Source organism: Saccopteryx bilineata, chromosome 1 (assembly GCF_036850765.1).
Source record: "Saccopteryx bilineata isolate mSacBil1 chromosome 1, mSacBil1_pri_phased_curated, whole genome shotgun sequence".
NCBI lineage: Eukaryota > Metazoa > Chordata > Mammalia > Chiroptera > Emballonuridae > Saccopteryx > Saccopteryx bilineata.
This window is the reverse complement of record NC_089490.1, coordinates 401,051,064-401,063,659: the sequence shown is the minus strand read 5'-3', so window position 1 is coordinate 401,063,659 and position 12,596 is coordinate 401,051,064. Positions and strand designations below refer to the sequence as shown.

At 47.4% G+C, this 12,596-nt stretch overlaps 1 protein-coding gene and 1 non-coding gene across 3 annotated transcripts; one reads left to right on the top strand and one right to left on the bottom strand.

Annotated features, from left to right (window-relative positions):
* Positions 1–7,086: 7,086 nt before the first annotated feature.
* LOC136321376 (U1 spliceosomal RNA) lies at positions 7,087–7,246 on the bottom strand. The gene has a single exon (XR_010728634.1). It is a non-coding gene; the product is annotated as a U1 spliceosomal RNA (small nuclear RNA).
* A 2,124-nt stretch (positions 7,247–9,370) lies between these two features.
* Positions 9,371–12,310, top strand: MRPL11 (mitochondrial ribosomal protein L11). 2 transcript variants are annotated; one of them, XM_066252130.1, is made up of 5 exons: positions 9,371–9,648; positions 10,054–10,149; positions 10,598–10,691; positions 10,779–10,938; positions 12,022–12,310. In XM_066252130.1, the coding sequence occupies exons 1-5, from the start codon at positions 9,604–9,606 to the stop codon at positions 12,125–12,127; spliced, it is 501 nt and encodes a 166-aa protein (XP_066108227.1). In that variant the 5' UTR covers positions 9,371–9,603; the 3' UTR covers positions 12,128–12,310. The 2 variants fall into 2 exon arrangements, with proteins under 2 accessions (XP_066108227.1, XP_066108226.1); XM_066252129.1 differs by having other exon boundaries at positions 9,376–9,726.
* Positions 12,311–12,596: the final 286 nt, after the last annotated feature.

Below are 12,596 nucleotides of genomic sequence, written 5' to 3'. Positions count from 1 at the left end.
TGCTTACCTATATCTGTGAAAATGCTAAAAACCACTAAACTTGTACACTTTAAATGGATGAATTGTATGATATGTGAATTAAATCTCAATATAGCTCTTAAAATAATTAAAAGCCAAACACATACAGTAGAATTATGTTGTATGCGCCCATTGATATAAAGCTGAGGGATATCCCAAACTAAGCTATATTGGTTCACGATGCACAATTAGGTGGTAAAAATAAAGAAACTCAAGGAAGTTAATAGAATAAAAATCCCGAGGGCGGATGTACTTGGGAAGGAGCCATGGAGAGCACTGGGATGCTGCTGTCCAGGGTGCTGCTCAGTTCCCCGAGTGAGCGGTAATCTCCTGAGGACTCATTCTGTAACACAGTAGTTTGTTAAAGCGGTCCATTTACGTTGTATGTGATTTCTGTTTGTTTATAATGTTTTATAAGAAGAAGAATGTTAGAAGTACAATGAATTGGTTCTACCAAACTCTCACCTCTGCAATTTGAATGGGTAGGGATTTGTTTCAGCTAAAAGTTTGGTAGGTAGAGTGTGGTGGTGAAGCAGTGACAGTCATGGCCAGAGTGAGTGAAGAGGGGACAGAAACAAAGGCGGCCGAGGAAGCCAGTGAGAGCACATAAGGTGGCAGGGCAGGTGCACAGAGAGAAGCAAAAAACATGGGAGGGGGTTGGAAGGGGTTCCTCGAGCTTCAGATCCTGGTAGCCTTCTGATTCGGTCATCTGCCCATCCATCCACAGTGGCATTAAATGCCGACTTTGGGGCATCCCAGGTGAGCCTGCTTCTCCCTAGTCACGAAGATGCATCCCAGCAATCATGTTTATCTCTGTGACATCATCCCCTGGCTACAACAGACAGAAGGGGGTTGTCAACCCGACTCAGGCTGGGCCAATCACATTCTATCTGTTGGGAATTTGGAATGGAGATTCAGAGATAGCTATTTTCTTCCCTGGGTTGGAGAATCATAGACCTCATCTGTGGTGGACATGGGTTTGTTATGAATAACAAAAAACTCTCCTTTCACTGTTATGACTTTTTTTTTGTATTTTTCCGAAATGAGAAGCGGGAGGAGGCAGACAGACAGACTCCCGCATGCACCCGACCGGGATCCACCCAGTATGCCCACCAGAGGGGCAATGCTTGGCCTATCTGGGCTGTTGCTCCACTGCAACGTGAGCCATTCTAGTGCCTGAGGTGGAGGCCATGGAGCTGTCCTCAGCTCCCAGGCCAACTTTGCTCCCATGGAGCCTTGGCTGTGGGAGGGGAAGAGAGAGATAGAGAGAAAGGAGAGAGGGAAGGGTAGAGAAGCAGATGGGCGTTTCTCCTGTGTGCCCTGGCTGGGAATCAAAACCTGGGATTTCTACAGCTGGGCCGACGCTCTACCACTGAGCCAACTGACCAGGGCTCATTGTTATGACTCTTATCACTTAGAAAATTCTACTTTAGGAGCTCTGTTCTAGGAACCAAGACAAACACCAACTATATACAGTATTTTTTATTATAAATCACAATACCAGCCCTGACCAATTGGTTCAGTGGTAGAGTGTTGGCCTGGTGTGTGGAAGTCCCGGGTTTGATTCCTGGTCAGGGTATACAGGAGAAGCAACTATCTACTTCTCCACCACTCCTCTTCCCCCCCTTTCTCCTCCTCCCTCCCCCTCTCCCTCCTGCAGCCATGGCTCATTTAAGCAAGTTGGCCCCAGGTGCTGAGGATGGCACCATGGTCTTGCCCCAGGTGCTAAAATAGCTCAGTTGCTGAGCAATGGAGGAGGCCCCAGAAAGGCAAAGCATTGCTCCATAGGGGACTTACTGGGTGGATCCCATTCAGGGCACACACAGGAATCTGTCTCTCTGCCTCCCCACCTCTCACTTAATAATAGTAATAATAATAATAATAAAAATCACAATAGCACAATGACCAAGGATGTCAATGTGGCTAGCTAGAGTGGAATGCGGAGGGAAAGAGGAGGGGTGGTCAGACGGGGATGAAGAGAGGGCCAGAGTACATCAGGCCCTATGGGTCAGGGTAAAGAATTAGGACTTTACTTGAGTTCCAGTGGAAAATCATTGGAATAGGTGAGTGACATGATGACAGTGGGGTCCCTCACTAGCTGAGTGACAAAAATCCTACTGAAGCTTTAGGAAGATCCCTCTTGGCTGCTAGAGGAAGGTACGCATAGGAGCCAAAACGGAATGTTATTAGGATGCTATTGTCATCCAGCTGGAAGGTTCTGGTGCTGAGTCTAAGATGATGAAGGCGGAAGCAGAGGAGATAATATAGGCAAGGGTCATTGTATTTCTTTCACAAATATTTCCCAAAGACCTACTGCATGCCAGTTCCAAGGTCAGGCCTTGGACATAACAAGAATGAGCAAGATGTAACACCAGTTTTAAGGGTCAAACTGCAGTGGCTTTCTACTTGGTTGGAAGTTGGGCCATGAGCATTAGAAAAAAATAGATGTTTATTGTGACCCAATACATATACACAGACACACAGAGAAACACAAGTTTCGTGAGAACATTTATCTTGACTCCATGTGATGTACTCTGTTATTTTCTACTATATTTCATTAAAAATAATGGTTGAACTCATGAAATAAAATTTATAACTCACTGATAGGTCACAATTCTAATTTGAAAAAAGCCCTACCTAAGATCAAGATGGCAGCAGATCTGTTTTCTCCTGAGGCCGCTCTCCTTGGCTTGCAGGGGCTGCTGTCCGGCTGTGTCCTTACATGGTCTTTACTCTGTGCATGTCGGTGTCTTGATCTTCACCTGTAAGGACACCTGTCAGATAGAGTGAGGGCCAAACCCTCACTAATTAGCTAATGATGTTGTTTTAGCTAATCATCTCTCCTCTTTGACAGCCCTATCTCCAAGCTGGCCTGATAGTTCTGTTGATTAGAACATTGTCTTGATACACCAAGGTTGCAGGTTTAAGCCCTGGTCAGGGCACATGCAAGAATCCATCAGTGCATACATGAATAAGTGGAACAACATATCAATGTTTCTCTCTCTTTCTTTTTCTTTCTCTCACTAAAATCAATCAACCAATCAATAATTTTTTAAAAATTAAAATAATGACCCTTCTCCAAATAGTCAAATTTTTGGTGCTGGGAGTTAGGTCTTTAAATATTACTTTTTGGGGGTAGATAATTCAGTCCCTTCCTGAGGGGTAGGGAGGCAGAGGGAGTTGGAAAGAAAAGGTGAGAAAGTGTGTCCAAGGTGAAGGGATTAGTGAGATTATATATACATAACACAGAGATCCAGATAACAGGACAGCAAATCCCAGAGAGAAGAGAGGAGGGAGTTAGGGGGAGGGGGACAAAGGGAGTATAAATAGGGACATGGGAATGGGGGGTGAGGGTGTTATATTCAGTGGGACACTTGAATCCATGTAAACACAATAAATTAAAATTAATTTTAAAAAAAGAATATGTGTCCAGTCTACCTATGCACAGACAGGGAGGCACAAGAAAGTGCAGGGTGGCAAAGAAGTGTACATTCTGGTGTGGCTGGAGGATATGGTGTGAGGTAGGGAGTAGCAAGTTGGAAAAGTTGGCAGGAGCTAGCACCAGGGCCTTGAATCCCATACCAATAGGTATGGACTTTAGTTTATAGAACAGTAGGGCTCAGCAGCATCCCCCAAGGCACCAGAGGAGGATCCCAAAGAGCTGGATTTTAACAAGTGTCTCAGCTGGACCAAGATCCATATCTGGGGAAAGAAGCTGTAAGTAACATTGACAACTTTTAGACAGGAGCCTGGCATGGGCTGAGTTAGAGAGGATAAATTGGCGGGGCAAGAATGGAGGCAAAGAGGCCACAGAGGGGGCTGTCCTGAGTGTCCAGCCAAGAAAAGATGAACTCTGAACCAACAATAATAATAGTTCATCCTTAAGGAGTCCTTACCATATGCACAGGCCAGGCCTGAGCTAAGCACCCTACCTGGGTAATCTCATTAAATTCTCTCAACAGTTCTGTGTGGAAGGTATCTTTATTATTCTAATTTCACAGTTAAGAAAACTGAGGCCCAGGAGGCCCCAACTCACACAGTGAGGGAGAAATGTGTATTGGGAGAGGCAGGAAATGGATGTCAACCCCCTGTCTGGGCAGTAACAGAGGAGATGGCAGGATTGGAGGGAACTGTGGGAATGTAAGTTGGCAGGACTTGGGGACAGGTTGAATGTGGAGGCTGACGGAGAAGAGTAAACAGTACGTGGGCAGTTCTAGACCCCTAATTTACATGTCTTCCATCAGAGGTTGAAGGGAGCTCAGCTCACTCCTTCCTCTGCTTGCCTTCTTTCCTGTCTGCTCTCTCGAGCTGTTCCAGGGGGCTTTCAGGGTACCAGGTGTGTGACAGACAGATACAGAAATTTCTTCTCAACTTCATCTGTTTCTCTTGGTGGAAATTTGAAACTCTGGCTCTTACCCCAGCAGAATGTATCTGGTACCCAGTGCTGTCTGTTCACACAGGTTCCTGTCAAGATGGCCTCACTGGACTTTCTCCCTGGTCAGTCATTCCCCGCCCCCCCACCCCCCAGGACTGGGAGCTTCTCTGCTCTTTCCATGTCATGCTTCAAAGCACACAGGCATTTCTGTCAAGTCTCTAACTGGTCACTACACAGCTGTTCCCTCCCCAGGTTCTTGCTCCTTCCTTGAGGAATGGGATTAGCCGCCCACTGACCCCCAGCCTGAACCACGTTCCTGGGATCCATTAACCCACCTGGAAAGCAGGGTCCCAGGGTTTCCAGCTGGAACCTCCTACACTTCTCATCACTCCACCTCCCTCTCTTCTTTCTCCCATAGCCCAATGACTCTTTTTATCTTGCATACATTGGGGTCTGCAAACCCCCACTCTGCAAACATTTCGTCCAGGCTTTCCCATTTTCTGTGGGTCAGAGGCTCAGTTTTAGTTTGAATCCTATTTTTTCACTTTCTTTTTCTTAAACTATTGACCTGTAGCTGCACAGAGGCCTCATTCTGCTGGATCCTCATGAGTCTGTGGTTGCTTCTTCCTGGTTTCCTTTGTTCACTTTTTCCTCTCTTCATTTTTTTTTATAGAGACAGAGAGAGAGAGTCAGACAAGGACAGACAGACAGAAATGAAGAGATGAGAAGCATCAATCGTTAGTTTTTTGTTGCGCGTTGCGACACCTTAGTTGTTCATTGATTGCTTTCTCATATGTGCCTTGACCGTGGACCTTTAGCAGACCGAGTAACCCCTTGTTTGAGCCAGCGACCTTGGGTCCAAGCTGGTGAGGTTTTGCTCAAACCAGATGAGCCCGTGCTCAAGCTGGTGACCTCGAGGTCTCGAACCTGGGTCCTTGGCATCCCAGTCTGATGCTCTGTCCTCTGAACCATCACCTGGTCAGGCTCTCTTCACTTTTTAAGTATTGAGTTTTCTCTTCCCAACAGTGGGCAACCTTACTCCTGACTCGGGCTTCAAGGAACATCAGTTTCTATACTATGGATGCCAGCACTTCTGTCAGCAGCTCAGGCTTCTGTCCCAGACCAGACCCTGTAACTGGGTGTCACACAGACACCCCTGTGTGCTGGCCTCAGCCTATGGAGAACCAATGTTGTGGCTGGACCAGGTCCTGTAGTTCTCATTATGATGGCAAACTGCCCTCGGTGATAACCACCAGGAAACTGGGGGGGAGGGGTATTAGTCACAGGTCCTGGCAATTATATGGTGCATCTGGGGCCACACAGCCAGGTTGCTGGCAGGTGGAGGGGGTGGGGGAGCAGGCCTGGGATTCTGCTGTTATTGGGGTTGAAGATGAGGCCTCAGGGTTTCATGCGCTCACTCTTTACTGAAGAATTTAAAACATAAAAGCTGGAACTTAAAGTGTGGGAAGAGAAAAAACAGGTGGCCCAAACGGTTGATTATTGAAACCAACCAAGGTCTCTAAAACAAAGGAGCCTCAAGGAAAGGGGGACAGCCTGCCCCATATCTAGGGGCTGGCAGTGTGTGCATTCCTGAGAACCACCTTTCAAGTGGATGCGCTAGCAATCAAAGCTTAAATCAGGTATTTGCCATTACAAAAAAGAAAAACCAATTGTCAGGTTTTACACTACATCTCCAAACACAGCTCATCATCTCCGCCCTACGGTACAGCTCCTCTGTCTCAACATTAAAAGTGAAAGGCCTTGTCATTTATTTGCCCAAACTCCCCATGCCAGAATCCTGAGCATCACGTTTGATGCTTCTCTCCTCCCCTCACAAATTATCCATCAAGCTCAGAGTTCTGTTGATTGGCAAAGCAGCCATAAGAGTGGATAAGTGCACAGATCCTAGAACCGTAATGTCTGGGTTCAAATCCCGACTCTGCCACTCTCTAGCAATGTAAGTTTGAACAAGGGACTGAAATTCTCTGTGCTTCAGTTTTCCCATCTGTAAAGTGGAGATGATACCTCATAAGATTGTAATAAGATTTAGATGAGTTATTATTTATTAAGATGGAGACAGTTCATACTGCACAAGCAATGGTTGACTAAAATAAATTCTATCTTCTAAGTATCTTCTTTTTTTTGGTAGTTTTCTGAAGTGAGAAGTGGGGGGAGGCAGACAGACAGATTCCCACATGCGCCCAACCAGGATCCACCCAGCATGTCCACAAGGGGGCGATGCTCTGCACATCTAGGGCATTGCTCCACTGCAACTGGAGCCATTCTAGCATGAGGTGGAGGTCATGGAGCCATCCTCAGCACCCAGGCCAACTTTGCTCCAATGGAGCCTTGGCTGTGGGAGGGGAAGAGAGAGACAGAGAGAAAGGAGAGGGGGAAGGGTGGAGAAGCAGATGGGCGCTTCTCCTGTGTGCCCTGACCAGGAATCAAACCCAGGACTTCCAGAGGCTGGGCCAGGGCTAAGTGTCTTTTGAATTGATCCTAAGCCAACATCATCTGTTGACCATTCTCCTGTGCTGGGCTCAAGGATCCCCCTGTATCCACTCTTGCCCTCCAACCCCTCTACATACTCAAGCCAGGGACACCTTCTCAAAATACAAATATGATGCAAATGCTTAACATTCTTCAATGGCTTCCTACTGCACACCCCTACTTCTTTTTTTTTTTTTTAATCTTTAGAGAGTGAACGCAGTCCCCCACTACCACAAATTATGCAGTCGAGTTTCCCACATTTGGGGAAATCGCAGGGGTCAGCACACTCGGAGTGCAATGAGTAAGCCTTGCCCTGGGAAAACCACCTTCATGATCATGGTATCTCCTCTGCCAGGTAAGTATACACACCCCTACTTCTTAACAGGGCTGACAAGGCCTGGATGAGCTGGTCTTACTGACCTGTACAACCTCATTTTCACCACCAAACATTCTGAACTCACATGTTTCCCAAGGTAGACTAGGAAGTTGCTTCCTTATTATCTGTAAGAGCCAGGATAATAAAAACTGTCTTTTCATTGAGAGGAAGTGGAAACTGCACCTAACGGAGCCCAAATTGTCCCAGGCTACATTTCTGGCTCCCTGAGTACCTGCGATGCCCATCTACTTCCTAATTCCCTCATTTGGAAAGGATTTATGTATTCATTTGTATATAAATTTGTAAATAAAGGTTAAGCAGTGTGAACAATCCAGATATAAATCACACTCAGCCTGGCTTGCTCTGGGCCAGGCCCTCTTCTGAGTGCTTTTTATGAATTAGCTAATTTCTTGTGAGGCAGGTACTATTATTAGCCCCACACTACTAGTGAGGAACCAAAGCACAAGAAAGTTAATTGTCTATCCAAGGTTTTACAGCTAGTATTGATAAATCAAAGGGGCAGTTTGGTCCCAGAGTCTTGATCAAGACCAATAAGTTGAGTGTTATAAAGAACTTGACAGACTTCAGAGGCAGGAACAATCACATTTAATTAGAGGGAGTTTAATGTGAATTCATAATTTAAAAGGTCTCACATTTTATGGTTGTTTTACATGAATTATCTCCTTTTACAGATGAGGCACAAATGTCACAAAATCTAGAATCAAGTAATCTTAATATTTGTTTCCCAGTTCTGCCACATTCAGGGTAGGTATTCATGGACCTGTTTTTTTGTGTCTCAAAGTTCTTACCTGTAAAAAGGGTATAATAAAACATGCCATTGTGAAGATTAAATGGATAATGCCCTTAGCACAATGCCTGGCATGTAGCAAGTACTCAAAAGACAATAAAAGTTATATGGTATACAGTAATATGATGGACACAAATGACGTACTGAACAAGTTCTGAGCCTGTTAAGCCTCACAACAGCTCTGTGAAGATTTTGTCCTGATTGTACAGTTAATAACTGACTAGATGTTAGGCATTGTTCTAAACCACTTTGCTAACTCAACCATCACAACCCCTAAGGGTAGGTGCTACATATTGTTATTTTAATTCCCATTGTTTAGGGAAGGAAACTAAGCATAAATGAACTTGATCAAGTTCACAGACAGCAAGAGGAGGAACTGGGCAGTTTGCTTCAGGAGTCTGTACTCGGACCCATACCACCTTTCAACAAGTGAGGAAACAGGCTCAGCAAGTAAAGAAATCCCCACACCTAAGAATGGAGATCCAGGCTCATTTCAAAACTAAGGATAGGCGGGCCTGACCTGTGGTTGCGCAGTGGGATAAAGCGTCGACCTGGAACACTGAGGTTGCCGGTTCGAAACCCTGGGCTTGCCTGGTCAAGGCACATATGGGAGTTGATGCTTCCTGCTCCTCCCCCTTCTCTCTCTCTCCCCTCTCTCTAAAAATCAATTAAAAAATCAATAAAAAAAAAAACAAAACAAAACAAACAAACAAACAAAAAAAAAAAACTAAGGATAGGCCCTGGCCGGGCTGGCTCAGCGGTAGAGCGTCGGCCTGGCGTGCGGGGGACCCGGGTTCGATTCCCGGACAGGGCACATAGGAGAAGAGCCCATTTGCTTCTCCACCCACTCCCCTCCTTCCTCTCTGTCTCTCTCTTCCCCTCCCGCAGCCAAGGCTCCACTGGAGCAGAGATGGCCCGGGCGCTGGGGATGGCTCCTTGGCCTCTGCTCCAGGCGCTAGAGTGGCTCTGGTCGCGGCAGAGCGACGCCCCGGTGGGGCAGAGCATCGACCCCTGGTGGGCAGAGCGTCGCCCCTGGTGGGTGTGCCGGGTGGATCCCGGTCGGGCGCATGCGGGAGTCTGTCTGACTGTCTCTCCCCGTTTCCAGCTTCAGAAAAAAAAACACAAAAAAACAAACCTAAGGATAATCGCCTTGACAGCAGAGGGCGCCCCGGTGCACTGCAATCTGAGGGATTTGCATAAACTGTTAAAACTACCATACCCACAATACTGTGCGGAGGTTAAAGTCCTTCTCCTGTTTAGCTGTCCAAAGTACTGCCTGTGTACTCTCTAGGAGGAACATGTGTGCCCGAGCCAGTCAGGTTCTTCTCCTATTTTCAGATGGCAAGTAAAAGTTTTCTTCTTCATATCACCCTCCTTGTCTTACTAGTTGGAGAGTGGAAGGATCGAAATCACTTTGCTCTTCGTTGGCCTTATCTGCCCTAATCTAAGGAGAGGACCCTTGACCTATGACCTAAGATGGCGGCGCCATCTCTTTTGAAGTTGATTTGAGGTGAACTAGGCTGTGAATCCCACATCATGTCGAAGATAAGCCGGGCCACTCGGGTCGTCAGGAAGCTCGAGGTTGGCGGCGTGATCCGGACCATCGTGCGGGCGGGCCAGGCCATGCCTGGGCCCCCACTAGGCCCCGTCCTGGGTCAGGTGCAGTCGCGGCTAGAACCCGGCGTGGGAGGTGCTGGAGGGTGGGACTGGTACTCCGGTTTGGAGTGGGGGCTGAAGAACCAGGGTACCCACACGCTTAATACCTTTGCGTTAGTTACACAGCCTCTTGGAGGCTCAGCTTCCTCAGTCCTTCCCCAGCGGACTGTTATGAAGATAGAGAGGGACGATGCATATGAATCTTCTGGCACCTAAAATCGTAGTTGAATCTGAGAGGAGAAAAGAGGATGGAGAGAGACGGAGGGAGCTTTCTGGGTGGTAGAAAGCCGTACCTTCTTCCCTATACTAACTGCTGTGCTTCCATCACAGCGAGGCGTTTCCATCAACCAGTTCTGCAAGGAGTTCAACGAGAAGACAAAGGACATCAAAGAAGGCATCCCCTTGCCTACCAAGATTTTTGTGAAGGTGCAGAGTAGGGGCTTTTCACAACCCCCGCCCCCCCGCTCCCTTAACCCTGGGACTGGTCGCCTGGGGTTGCTACCCAGTTCCTAATTTGAGACAAGTCTCTTCCTATTACTAGACCCTTCTTCCCTTATTTACTCAGTGGACTAGACTATCTTTTCTGAGCCTGCCCTGCCATATTGCAGGTCTTCCATTGGCCCTTTCATTTCATAGGACTTCCTGAGCAGTGCTGGGCCTGGGATAGAGGTGACAGGGCTGTTTGCTGCAGATTGATTTTTCCTGTGGTTTTGTGGTCTGTTGAGGGACACCATCGGATGGTGACTCAAGGGAAGGGGAGACAGAAAGTTAGAAGTTCCTGGGTTGGGGCAGCAGGGGTTGGGAGAGCCTGGAGGAGACAATCTCATATATATATATATATATATATATGTATTTTTTTTTTTTTTCCATTAAGCCTGACAGGACGTTTGATATCAAGATTGGACAACCCACTGTTTCCTACTTCCTGAAAGCAGCTGCTGGAATTGAGAAAGGGGCCCGGCAGACAGGTAAGGGTCAGGGTAGGCACCTAGAATTCTGGGGGGCTCTGGAAGGAAGCAGTGACACCTGAAGAGCTACTTGTTTCTTCTTTCCAGGGAAGGAGGTAGCAGGCCTGGTGACTTTGAAGCACGTGTATGAGATTGCTCGTGTTAAAGCTCAGGACGATGCTTTCGCCCTGCAAGACGTGCCCCTGTCCTCTGTTGTCCGCTCCATCATTGGCTCTGCCCGTTCCCTGGGCATTCGTGTTGTGAAGGAGTGAGTGTCCTGGGGAGGTACAATGTGGAGAGGGCCTGGATAGTTCTTGGCTTTGGGGCGGAGTTGAGAGAGCTCATTAGTGGGAGAGTCAGCTTTTGAGTCAAAGGACCTTAGATTCTTGGGAGTGTGGAGTCCCGTTCATTCATTTGGAATACACTTATTAAATACCTGTTGTGTGTTAGTTGTTGTTCTGGGAAGTAGATGGAACTAGGAACAAGATAACCATGCTTAGGCCTACCCCTAAGGAGCTCGTGGTCCAGAGATGGAGGCAGGTCCATCAATGGAACAATAGAAGCGAAATGGGCAGGGTTGATAACAGGAACTACAGATGTTTTAAGAACAAAGTGTAAGACTCTTGATTTTGCCTGGTGTGTCAATGAAGACTTTGTAGGAGAGGTGACAGAGACCTGGAAAAGGAAGTCGAGGACTAGGAGCAGGCATTCCAAGATGTGAAAAGATCCTGTGAAAGATGGAAGGTGAAAGAGTGAAGCAAAGAAGTATATGATCTGGTATATAATCTGGCAAAAGAGGCAGAATAGGAAACAGTGTGAGAGGGGCGAGGCCCACAGGGGCCCCTATCATTGGGCTTCAGACACCTTAGGAATGGTTTCTCTGAAGTGAGATGTTGGGTGAGAGGGTGGCTGGCCCGGACAACAGGGGCAGCACTCAACCTTTACTGGCCTCTTGCTGCTGGTGTCAGGGCTGCCAGTTGTTTCGCAAGAGAAGTGGGGTTAAGCATGGAGCAGGGATGGGCTTCATTTTTCTCAGATCTTTTCTTTTACTGGGAGTACAGAGATGAGTCAGTGTGATCCCTGTGCCGGGGGAGACACACATGCCCAAAGACTTTGTTGTACAGAGTGTTGTGGGGCACAGAGGAGGGGCCAGTGAATCTGGACGGGGAGAGAGCTGTGACCTCAGAGGAACAGTAGGGCTTAAAGAAGGGAGTAGAAGACAGAGGAGGTGAAGGTGGTGGGTGGTTTTCCTGGCAGAGGAAACATGGGCAGAGGTGTGCAAAGCCCAGGGGCAGAAAGGGTCTGAGACAGTGACGCGGGCTGCTCACCATCTGTTTTTCTGTACCTGCAGCCTCAGTTCAGAAGAGCTGGCAGCTTTCCAGAAGGAGCGAGCCACATTTTTGGCAGCTCAGAAAGAGGCGGATTTGGCAGCTCAGACAGAAGCTGCCAAGAAGTGACCCCTGCCCCGCACAGTCCAGGATTTTGAAGGGGGCCGCTGGGAAGGCTGTGCAGAGGAGAGGAGGTGAAGTAACATCAACCTGATTATTACGTCCTTGGCTTTAGATTATATATTTTTACACATATGGTTGTATCCAGGGTTGATAGGTTGTATCCAGCCTAAATAAACATCTTGTCACCTACTCTCTTGTTGTCACCTACTCTTGTCATTTTTAAAATTTTTTTGCGAGAGAGAGGAAGGGAGAGAGGTGAGAAGCATCAACTCATAGTTGTGTCACTTTAATTGTTCATTGATTGCTTTCTCAGATGCGCCTTGACCAGGGGGGCTCCAGCAGAGTGAGTGACCCCTTGCTCAAGCTAGCAGCCTTGGGCTTCAAGCCAGCAACCATGAGATCATGTTGATGATCCCACGCTCAAGCTTGCAAACCTAGGGTTTCAAACCTGGGACCTCAGCATCCCAGGTCAATG

Bases quoted from the DNA above. Each gene is read 5' to 3' on its own strand.
- MRPL11 (XM_066252129.1), top strand. From the start codon at position 9,604: ATGTCGAAGATAAGCCGGGCCACTCGGGTCGTCAGGAAGCTCGAGGTT. The intron at 10,692-10,778 runs GTAAGGGTCAGG...TCTTCTTTCCAG, and splicing joins GAAAGGGGCCCGGCAGACAG to GGAAGGAGGTAGCAGGCCTG. The intron at 10,939-12,021 runs GTGAGTGTCCTG...CTGTACCTGCAG, and splicing joins GGCATTCGTGTTGTGAAGGA to CCTCAGTTCAGAAGAGCTGG.